This window comes from Bemisia tabaci, chromosome 3, assembly GCF_918797505.1.
Source record: "Bemisia tabaci chromosome 3, PGI_BMITA_v3".
NCBI classification, from domain to species: Eukaryota; Metazoa; Arthropoda; class Insecta; order Hemiptera; family Aleyrodidae; genus Bemisia; species Bemisia tabaci.
In genome coordinates, this window is record NC_092795.1 from 9,172,013 (window position 1) to 9,184,110 (window position 12,098).

Genomic DNA, 12,098 nt, shown 5'->3' on the forward strand with positions numbered 1-12,098 from the left:
AAATATTTTCTGAGAAGAAATTTGGCGAAATTTGACTGCACACATGACGTTTTTCCTTAGCACGGCAGAAGGGTGGTAGACCAATAGCCGATGTAAATGGGGCAATTTCTCCAATTCCGTCTGTCTAGTCGCCGCGCCGCCGAAATCGGGCTTGGAGCTTTCGGGCGAGGCGTTTCCGGGGGCTACGAGATGAGTAGCGGGAGGGTGGTGGAAGGGGGGCACTATTGATTAACCATTGGTCGGCCACACACTCCCCTTTCTGAGTGACCAGACACCTTGTGAATCGTGCGTGAACTCGACTTTATTCTGCCCTGTTGCCACTGAACCCACCCGATGACTGTTTCACGCGGATTTGATGTTTCAGTTGCAGTAGTTTTTTTATTTTTTTATTTTTTCGGATTTATTTTTTTAAGTAACCACTGTTTTGGCTCTCTGCATATAATTTTTTGAGTTGTCACATCTCAGCGGTATTTTATATCTCGGTTCTACAGTGTCGTAAAAATGGAAAAAAACTATGAGATAAAGTCTGCCTCCATGTTAGGGGTAGTTGTTTCGATTTGACACGAAGAGATCACCCCTTAGCGTAGCACGAAGTTGCAGTCAAGATCAGATGCCATTTCGCCTTCAATTTTGATGATACCTCAAGCACACTCATTACGCACGAATAGTGGTATCAAAGAGACGTAAGAGTTCGAGAGCTTTGTTCTGCTGTCATCTCTCGATTTTTCACGATGGAATAATACTACTTTCGGCTGTTCTGTCTGAAACTACGTCATTTTTGTTACACTTGCGGCTTTCTCAAATTTACGTCTTGTTTCTATGAAAATCGGACGAACTTTAGTGTTTTAGCTTTTTCAGCGATTTCCTCTACAAGAGATTAGACAAGTTTTGAAGGAAACTCGATTTTGAAAATTTAGGAATTACGGCTCTCTTCGTTATCACGGCAAAAGAAGCCTCTATATACAGTTACTGTTCGTCATAGAGTATTCTTCATCGCAGGAACGTTTAAATCTCGCAAAGGAAGAGAAATGATGTGGGACTTCGGTCTGGTCATCGCATGTAAATCTGGTAGCAATTTACCCTCCACATTCGACACTTAGAGACTCTGGTGGCAAGTTTTAAAATTCCACAGCCCGCCGGCTGCCAAATACGGAAGGACTACTGTCTTACGCATTAAATTCCCGAAAAATTGGAACATTTCCCCGTGGGATCAACCGCGGGTCGCTTAGTGATATACGCGCCGTTCATCGCGGCAATTTGAATAACAAACGAGCCGCCAATCAACGTCGCTCTCGGGGTAAAATCCAAATATTTCGGGCCAAATTATAAAAACACGCCAGCAAACATTCAAAAATCCAAGAGATTGCAGCAAAGCATTTTATATTCTATCGTACCAAACCCAGAAATTTCCTCGCAGGTAAAATTATCCGCAAATGAGTTATTTTCAGAATTATATTTGATCCTAAGTGGTAGAGATTTTGCCATGAAGCAGCCACTTTCTGTCCTTTGTGCGGCGGGATAATCGGTTGGTTGTCATCGACTAAAAATACGTCTCGAATCCGAATCGGCCTAACAGCATTCCGGACGGGGATGGCTGACTTATATCTGGGCAAAAATGAGCCGCCGGAATCTACATGAAAACGCGTTTGCCAGATTTTCGAAAAATTTGATGAATCGTGCGTTAGATTTGTAAGAAAAAAATCGTCGTTCGTTTAATCTGGGAACACTGCCTGGAAACGTAAGCGTCTGAAAGCGAATCATTGCGACCCCGTTCCCACGAGTTTTTGCTCGCGAGCTTTCGAACTGAAAATCCGAGTTGCCGATTTTTAGTTTTCGGATTCGGCGAAAAGCACGATGAGTATTTGACGCGGCCGGAACAGGAATTGTTAGAGTGTTTTTGAAAAGTATCGAATTTGCAACAAGAAAAGAGGGAGTGCCAGCTCTCAGCGGGCTGATCGTTGAAATTGGTAGACAAAGCGTTTGACAAAGAAGAGCAAAGGGATAGGGAGGGATTCTAATGGTGGAAGCGGGTGGTTGCAATCGGACAAAGGAGGTAGGTAATAGACAAACTGTAACGGCAACCCACGACAAACCCTATAGTTAGTCCATGAGTTTCTCCTTTAGTCTACAGGAACCATCTATTTAAACTTACACTGGAAAAAAAGAACACATTGGATCTAGAGTCCAGACTCTTGAAAACATTGACAAGAAAAAATACTCTTCATTCAATCAGATTTTTGCTTGAATCAAAACGAAATCCGCTTAAATTAAGAGGCTTGGTTCTTGATTTAAGCTAGATTCTGATTGAATCAAGAGTACTTTTTCTTGTCGATGTTTTTAAAAGTCTGGACTCTAGATCCAATGTGTTTTTTTTTTTTTTTTTTTTTTTTTTTTTTTTTTTTTTTTTTTTTTTTTCCAGTGTATGAGAATCTCTCCATACTCCCTATGTCTTCTTTGCATATAGCTTCGTCCATCAAAGGAATAATGTAACTTTTCCCACATTCACATCTGTCGACCGTTTATCTGAAATTCTTAAACTTTAAACGGTCTGGCTTGAACTACTTGATTGTGAAACACCGAAGGAACACCATACGCCATGGGAAGCAAGCTCGCACAGTGCCCAATCGATACAAAAGCAACACCCGATGTTTTTTTCTTATGAATATCGAATAAAAAATAAACGAAAATATTGAAACACAGCATGCTTGAAGTACGTGTTTTTGGAATTTCACTATCGATTTCCACCCACAATCTTATTCACAAACTCACTTTTTATAGAAATAGATTTTATGTTTTATAGTTGGCTATTTTTAACTTATAATTGACTCGTCGTACTCACCGCGCACGTATCCGAGAACCATTCAACTTTGCAGAGCTACTCCTTCGATACTTTAATCTTCTTGGAATCCGTCTAGGGGTCTCGGTATTTGTCATTCAGGTTTACATTATTGCATAAAACTGCCATTTTCAGGGGGTTGAACCGCTGGTTGCACGTGAAAACAGACAAATTAAAGTAAAACATTCGGTAAATAACAACGTAGCTCTGAATATCTTTACGATAGTAATACTACGACGTAAAATAATCAGACATTTTTCACCTGAGACGAAATTTTTTTATTCAGTCATAGGCATTCAGCATCGGCAGCTTACCTGACCTGAGTTGAAGTTATCAATCTCAACCGACAGTGCATGTCAAATTCAGTCACTTCTTAAAAATCGTCTGAAGTTTTTACCCCTATTGTGTTCGTATTTTGACCAATTTTAAATTTGAAAATTTCTAGGAAATTAGAGTTACCCCCTTTTTTCGAAAAAATATTGTGTAAAAGAGATGAAATGACATCAGCAATTGTTCCAAATTTTGGATCCCTCCTTCTTGTTAGGTTCACTCTTTCTCTCTTATTCTCCTTTCACAAGGCTTGTCGATCATTGCTCTTCCTCACCCTCCACCCCCATTTTCCCAGCTATTGAGGGACGTAACACCCTTTTAGGGCATTATTGACCTTCTTCCCCCGTTCTAACACTTTTGTGACTTAGGCCCCTGTCCTTTAACACGTGATACGAAATAGCGTAACGTTCGTAAGGTTCTCCACGACCCCGAGCGTTATGTATGTAACGGCCCCTGTTGTAGTTTATGAACGACTATTACCCCCTCATTTTTTCGAACGCGACGACATTTTTCCGCAGTGAGGAAGTATTAACTATTTTAAAAATGCATATTTAATTGGTTGTGTTTGTTTTGTTTCAGGCGGGAAAGTATGGCTGGACGACCCGGCGGATCTGCCGTGGCGCTCGCCGCAACGCGAGGAGGACCGGCTGGAGCGATGCGACCGGGATCGGAAGATCGGGCGTCTGGACGACGACCTGGTCAAGCCGCGGCTGTCGCCCCTATCGCCGGACTCCCCCTCGCCCCTCCCCCTGGGCAGGCACCCCCTGCCGCACCCGCACCCCCACCGACACCCGCGCCACCCCCACCACCACGCCAGGGGCCTCAAGCGCCGCGACGACCGCGACGACGACCCCCGCTTCCACCCCCACCCCCACCTCCGCATCAACCCCGAGGACCTCCACTCCAGGCTCATCACCGCCGAGCAGCTCAGGCTTCACGCCAGGCTCCACGATAAGGACAGGTGCGTAGTCCACGCTTTTATCAGTAGAGGTGGATCCAGCATTTTGGTGACACTGGATTCCCTCCATTTAAACCTATGCTAAATAATCGACTAAATAATTTTTGACCTCTCCAAGAATCGATATATTTTTAGGTTTAAATGGAGGAGTACACCAATCCAATTTTCTGGATCTGCCAATGTTTGTCGGTGGCATGGCGTGCTTTGCGATACATCGATTGAGCTGCCATTTAAACCCATGGAGAAGGATCTTTTAACAGGGAACACCTTAATACTCTATTTTTTACTATAGCTTCAAATGGGGAGATATCGATATTCGATCATTCACGCCTCGCCATTGGCTTTTATAGTAGTTACACCTCGTCCTACGGAAAGAAATATATATTCACTGTCTTTGAAAACAACATATCGACGGTGAAACCACTATACCACGTATTTCGTTTGCAGTGTGTAAAGTTCCCGCTCCTATTTTATTTTTTCGAAATGGATCAAATAAATATCATGCCATGAAGTTTTTACAGAGTTCTCTTCGCACTGAGAGGAAAAGTCACGAAAGCTTTTAAGAATTGACGTTGAGCATATTTTTCCATTTAAAATTTTAGGTATAGAGCCATAGAGAGCCTTGATTTCTTTGATTTTACATTTCTGTTTGAAAAATTGAAAGACACCGCAAAAAATTAACCATTTTAACATTTCGGTAGATTTCGCCTCGATTTTATTTTAAAATTATGCCACTTTTTTACAGGTGCTCGCCTGAATTGGAGAGGTCAAGGTCACGAGAGGAGGATAGGTATACGCCTCTCCATGTACGAATGGAAGAGGATAGGCAACTACAAACTAGGTTAGAAGAAGAAAAAGCAGCGGTGCATAAAAGACTTTCGCCAGGTAAGATTTTTTAAAATTTCACTTCGTCTTTAATACTCTGCCTAACTCACTCAAAGTTCTAGTCCTTTGGCTATGAACTTCGGTTCCCTTCGTGTGGCCGAACTTTTTTTCTTTGTCAGTCTCAAAACCGTCAAGTCGATAAAGTCAAATTCCTGTCATTGCGTTGAAGAACTAACTGCAATCATGTACCATCGGAAACCACTCAACGGAAACCATCAAATTTGATCAACAAAAGCCGCAATAGGTTAGGTGCGAGATCTTTGTTGCATCGGCAGCTTTGACAAGCGATGATCATTAATTCCCCCGTGGAATTAGCTATTCAAAAAAGCCGAAGATGCAGCCTCAAATACCCCGATTTTTTGGCCCTAATTAGTCGAGACCCGACCCAATTAACATCCACGCTCCTAATAGCAGATCGACTTAAAACAGTATAGCGGTTTTTATATTTATAAAAAAATGATATTAAATAAATAAGATGCCGGACCTGAAAAAGTAGACAGGTCGTTGCCGAACAACATCAACATTCAACACTTTAGTGCCGTGCTAAGGAAGAACGTCGTATGATCCTTCAGACGTTGCCGCATTTTGTCCATAAAAACCGAATTCACAGGTGAAATTTTGAGGAAAAAAACTGTCAAATTTTTCATATGATTCTGCTAGCACTCTTATCTAAAAGATCTACAAATTACATGAGGAGATGTGCATATATTGCTTCGAATATGAATATTTTATCGGGGGGGGGGAGAGATTTGGCAACATCTGAATACTCATACGGCGTTTTTCTTCAGCAGTTTAGTGGGGGTATTAACCGGATTTGCTGATTTGCTAAGTGGACGAACGCGAGACGCTCAAAAAATTTTAGTGCGAAAAATTGCTCACCTTGAGAGTTAAGCCACTCGAATTTCGCAAAAAACAAAAGAATCTCTTAGAGTGACGCAAACCAAAAGTAAATTGGAAGTTTAACGCGATGAAAAAACAAAATATTAGCGAAATATTAATGAAGTGAGGATTAGATTATTCGTCTTATATACGCATACTTTGTAAGATTTAAAATGTTCATGGTGCAAAACCAAAAATCTGAGTGTACTCTCAGAGCGCAACTTCCTTGCTGTAGGTGTAGGTGTTTTTGATCAAGTTTCATATAGATCGTATTCGATAGTGGTTCGATGTATCGTTTGGTTCAAACAATAGAACATAACCTCACACAAAAATTTTATGATTTAAGTAAGGAAAGCTGAAAATGAGATAATTCCGAACAATTTCACTTTTCATTGTCATTTTACCATTAGAATAAAAAATCTGAGAAACCCGTTCCCTCAGATCACTCAATTGACTTTTGAGGCCATGTTTACATATCGAACCAATCGATATCGATAGAATCTCACCTGTTCGATGCATCGAGTACGATCCATTAGATCCTCCTCAAATGAGAGAGAACTGTTTTGAAACATGCAAATGAGGCACATCCCTCGTATTTGAATACGATTTCAAGAGCGGGGACAGTAAAATATCAAATTGCAATTCCTGAGTGACAAGAGTCGCTCTTTGTCGGAAAATCGGAGACGGGGCATTCGGAGGTGAGTCCTAAATCGATATTGACGTTTAGTGTGAATAACAAGCACGTTAGAGTTTAAGAGATGCATTTTAATCGACCGAGAAACTGTGGTGATGTTGGAAGGGGGGGAGGAAAAATGTTGACCGATTTACATACGATGATTTACATAGGCGGGAACGTCCATATGGCAATGTGGCATCTCTACTTTGATTGTTCCGTCTTCGAGTGGTTATTCTAAAAATGTTTCCGTTTTTAATCCGTTATAATTCCTTTGATACAGAATTTAGCACCCAAGACGTCAGTGAAGAGTTAATGGTATACAAATTGTTTTTTTGCTCCTTCTCATCTCAACTTGAACTGCAAAAATCGGCTTGAAGGAGTGGGAAAAGAGTCGCGCCTCGGAATTATTTTAGCAGCTTATGAAGTTCATTTTGCTCTTAAGTAACAAATTCGTTCTGAATGACCTTTGAAACACATTTTTAAAAATCTCTTAAAATTTCGTATTGGGAAACACTTTTAGGCTAATATTTAAGTAAAATTGACGAGAGGTAAAATTTAAGGAAATTTTAAGGGAAAAGTGTTTAAAAAAAACTCTTAAAGCATCTTTAAAACAACTTTTAGGCAACTTTTAAAACCGTATCACCGTAGTTTTTTAAAAAAAATTCAAACATCAAAGTTTTGAAAAACTACAGTTGATATTTTCAGAGTTTTAAACATTTTTATCTTTAAATTTTACCGCTTGTAAATACTTTAAAAAAAAACCCAAAAATAAGAATCCTAAAACGAATATTCTTAACAGTTCTTCTATAGAGTTTTCTTCTTGAAATTTAAGAGTTTCTTAAAAGTTGTTTTAACAGTCGTTGTAAAATTCAGCGGTGAAAGAATAACTAAGCTTATTTTTAGCCCCTCATATTCTTTAAAGAAGTGGCCTCCGTATAATCGACTCAAATTTAGACGCGTGACCGCGGATCCCATCAATGCTAGCCACTTGAGCCTGAGCGTACCTGAGGGATTGAGGACCACCGGCTACATCCAGAGGGTTGCAACCCTTCCGGGTCTCGGAATCCGTCACTCACGTGCGAAGCCGCGAACAGAATCATGGAGGGGATGAAGACACGCGGGCAGTCCGAGGGCTGCCCTGTGCGTGGCCCGCGGCCTGTGTTTGTTTTCATCCCTTTGTCTTGACCCCGTGCCTTGTCCCTGTCTGCCCCGTGCCTGTCCCGCGTCCCTTCGGATCAGTCCACCTGACTGCGAATATTCGCCTCGAGATTTCCTTCGACCCTTGAGCGGCCGGATCAGCGAGGCGCCGAGCTCAGATTTTTAAGAGCCGAGGAAATTATCAGCTGTAAATTTACGATTTGGAGAAGGTTTTACACAAAATGACGCCATAATTATGAGCCCTCGGTTGTCGCTTTTTTTAAAAAAAAATTGGTCTATTTTTTATTCTATTTTCTTTTTTTAAAAGAAAAAACTGGGTCGCGTCGATGTACCGACAAGATTTCTTGCGTTCTAAATGTCTGAACGAATTCACGCCGAAGGGTGCATTTCGTTTCATAATTTTTAATTCGATTTCTTTTGGACTTCACACAGCGCAATCGATGTAAGTTCGATTTTTAACAAGTTTTGAGGTGCGTAGAATCGATCATACAGTCGTTCGAGAGGTCGTTTCAAGTTACATCGCACGAGCCGAGTCGTTTTTAGTTCGAGGAATCTAATTATCACGGAATCCGCGTCCCGAGACAAAATATTAAAGCACGGCCGACAAGAATTACCCTGAGCTTTGAATTAATCTAGGTTGCCAAGACATCCAAAAAAATGGAACACCCGCACCGAGGAGTGCTGCACTTTATTAATTGGGATGAGTGCGCAATTCAAATCACCGGAATGAATTAGCTATTAATGAAACTGATTGACATTTTATTAAACATCTAGATTCCTGGAACAACACTAGATTTTCTGAGGCCGGGATTCAGGGTCGTTATTTTCATTGGCACTAGTAAAAAAAATTATCTGCCAGAAGAAACAAACGCGATAAGCGATGGATATAGTGTCAGCGCCTGAATACAACTATTCCTACTCCAAGGTTGGCCGGGATGCATACACAGTACATTGAAGGCGCTCTCAATTCCTTGACTTGCTTCTCTGGAGGCATTCTGTGCAAAGTCAGTCGCAAAATGTCATTCTTAAATTTGTGGAAAAAGGACGCGTTAAAGATTACTTTAGCAGCTCAAAAAGCTATATTTGCTCTGAGGTAGTTGTAGATTTGGATACAAAATCCAGGTGTAGATTCGAATTTCAGTCGGCCTCAAAAATCGGCATCGTCGAGTTTGGCTGAAGACTTCGGAAGGTTGGTTAATAAAATTGAGGGGGCCTTGTAGTCATTAGTTGTATCAGTATCATTATGAAAAGGTGATTAGGCTTCGGGTTGTAGTTGTGTTGTAGACGCCTGGGCCGCTTTGGACGGACATGAGCACCGGTATGAACTAGTCAAGTGAGTCATTGAGAGTTTGACCATCCCGACCCCCTCCTTACCAGGGCTGCCAAATAGCACCAAAAACCCCCAAATTTTTATGATAATGATTACGAGAATGTATAATTTTGAATGAAATTAGACGAGACTGACCCCCCTCCCTCTCTTATGACTAATGGCAGCGAATTAGGTGGATTTTTTTTTTAAAAGAACCCGACTCGCCGCTTATATTGTCCAAGTAATTACGGATAATTTTGATCTCATATTCAGATGATTTCAGGAAATTTTAAACGGGGTCATGTGACCCTATTTAGAGCTGGACTTACAGGTCACTTTTTACATCCATACGGGTTTCAAAAAGAGGATAGTCGATTATACTCTAGACTTGAAAAGTTCCGAATGAGTCCCCCACCGTCCCCTTAGACGTCCATCACTATTCAACATGTAACACCAATTTTGATTTGTAAGGAATCAGTACCATTTTTCGTGTGGTTGTCACGCTTGAATGTATATCGAAAATTCCCGCATTTTCACGGAGAATAATTTTCTATTAATCAAAAGAAATACAAATCAACGAGACTTATCGTTGAATAAACCAATGGCGAGGTGTGAATGATCGATAATCGATATCTCCCCATTTGAAGCCAGGGTAAAGAATCGATCACTGAGGTATTCGTCGCGAACACCTTGTCTATCGATCCTTTTCGATAGGTTTAAATCGCAGATCAATCGATAAATCGCAAAGCACGCCGCGCCACTGGAGTAAACAGGTGATCTCCTTGTTTCAAACGGTATTCTTGTAATTTTAAAGAGACGTCCTGTCACTTTCAAGAGACTTCCGGTTGACTTAGCGAGAATTTTCATCCGGGAATTATTAACTGGTAATGTTTTCTCAGTGCTCAAGTCGTGTTTGATCTATGTCAAACCAACAGAACGAAATTTTAAGTTACTGATATCGATTCTTTCCTCTAACCGATACGACGTACACTGGAAAAAAAGCACATTGGATCTAGAGTCCAAACTCTTGAAAACAGTGACAAGAAAAAGGACTCTTGATTCAATCAGATTCAAGCTTAAATCAAAAGGAAATCCGCTCAAATGAAGAGGCTTGGTTCTTGATTTAAGTTTAAATCTGATTGAATCAAGAGTATTTTTTCTTGTCGATGTTTTTAAGAGTTTGGACTCTAGATCCAATGTGCTTTTTTTCCAGTGTACGAATGAGAGAAGAGTAAACAATATCGACGAATGACGTTACCGGAACGGAGAGGTCGTCGGTGTCCACCAGCTCGGTGAGGATCGATGTAGACGGAGAGGAGACAGTTTAATGAAAGCAATTTTCGCTAGCAACGCCCCTCCGGCAGCTGGGAATATCGCCAAATTGATTTATATAAATTCGATGTGCGAGCTGAATAAAATCGCTCCCAACCAAAGTTCGCCGTGCGGCGATGCCACTTTGTCGGGAAATGTCATCTCTCTGCCCGAAAAATTAGAGAAAGAAAAATTGGCGTCTTCGCTAGATTTCCTAGATTTGAGTGGCATCGAAAACACGAGGATATGTATTTATACACAAAAATCTAAAAACTCAGATGCTGATAGGGTGGAGATAGTAAATGGCTGTATGTACAGTTACGGATTTTGATCTGAAATCATGTTTTCATATTCCTCGCAGCGCAGGTGAAGTATGAAATCGGGGGTGTAGAGTAGGGAGCCAAGAACGGTTTTGCAACGCCGAATGAGTTTTCCGCCCCTAATCTATCCGGGTGCGCACAGTAAAGTGATGCAATTTCACACCGAAAATCTTCCCCGAGGTCTTCAGCTATTGCAGAAATTCCTCCACAAAATCTGATTTTTATAATACTGCACCATTTTTTTCTTCTTCAAAATGATGGAAAATCGAGCCCTGATATATTGTAGCCGCACTTTCAAGCGCACAAAAACAGCATTGCATCCTGAAAGGGTCAAATCGTCGTTTTCCGGACGAAGAAACGTAATTTTATCCCAAGTTTGCAAATTGACCCAAGCAATTCAATTTTTACAAGAATGTACTAGCGCCATTTTTGTTGAAAATCTGATATTATAAGAAGATCAGAGGAAAAATTGGTGAAATTTCCAATTCGAAATTCCTCAAAATTTTCCTGGTTGCCCTGCGATTTGCCCGGGAAAATTTGGCAATATTGTAATGGAGTTACGTTTTTCCGTGCTGGAACCGACGAATCACTGGAAAAAAAAATGTAATCTGCATAAGCATGCTGATTCTTGAATTTGCCGCCAAGATTTTCTTAAATCTTGATTTAAGCTGCATTTTTCTTAATACAAAATAAATAATGCTTGGGTTGAGCAAAAAATTAGTTCATATTAAACAGCAAAATTCTTGATTTAAAAAAAAATACTTCTTGGCGGCAAATTCAAAATTCTTTTTTTTCCAGTGATGATTTCCCCGCACCCAAAGGACTTTTAAGAAATTTTTAAATTCTACAGTAATTTTCAGAACATTGTTCACTGAAAAAAAACACACTGGATTTAGAGTCCAGACGCGTAAAAACATCGACAGTAAAAAATACTCTTGATTTAATCGGATATTTGCTTCAATCAAGAACCAAGCCTCTTAATTTGAGCGGATTTTCTCTTGATTTAAGCTTAAATCTGATTGAATCAAGAGTATTTTTTCTTGTCAATGTTTTCAAGAGTCTGGACTCTAGATCCAATGTGTTTTTTTTCCAGTGTTGGTCCCATTATAAGCAATTCTTATTCATCCCATGGAAAATTACAGGGCCATCTTTTAAACAAGAGGAAACCAGCAAGTCCTGCACTTAAAAGGGGTCCACAGAACGTTACAGCATTTTATTTTCTCGAGCAGCAGCAGCAGCACCAGTCGCGTCAAGTCGTCGGGAGCGTTTGCGTTCCCTCGCTTTTCTCGTCCGTCGCCCACTGCGACCCCCCTTTCCGCTCCCCACTCTAACCCCCCCCCCCCCCCCCCCCGGCCGCGATTTTCCGCGGTCGCGAAAAACGTCGAAAATCAATATGCTCCCCGCGCACCTCGCCGACGCTTAAAAAAGCAAGAGCG

General features: G+C 40.9%; 1 protein-coding gene across 3 annotated transcripts in view; it reads left to right on the forward strand.

Moving 5' to 3' along the window:
* The window catches only part of LOC109031006 (uncharacterized), a 357,064-nt gene that overhangs the window by 294,863 nt on the left and 50,103 nt on the right, over window positions 1-12,098 (forward strand). For all 3 annotated transcript variants that reach the window (XM_072297718.1, XM_072297716.1, XM_072297717.1), the window contains 2 exons: window positions 3,746-4,127; window positions 4,870-5,009. In XM_072297718.1, coding sequence (XP_072153819.1) covers window positions 3,746-4,127; window positions 4,870-5,009 — 522 coding nt within the window. The remainder of the gene's footprint in view (window positions 1-3,745; window positions 4,128-4,869; window positions 5,010-12,098) is intronic.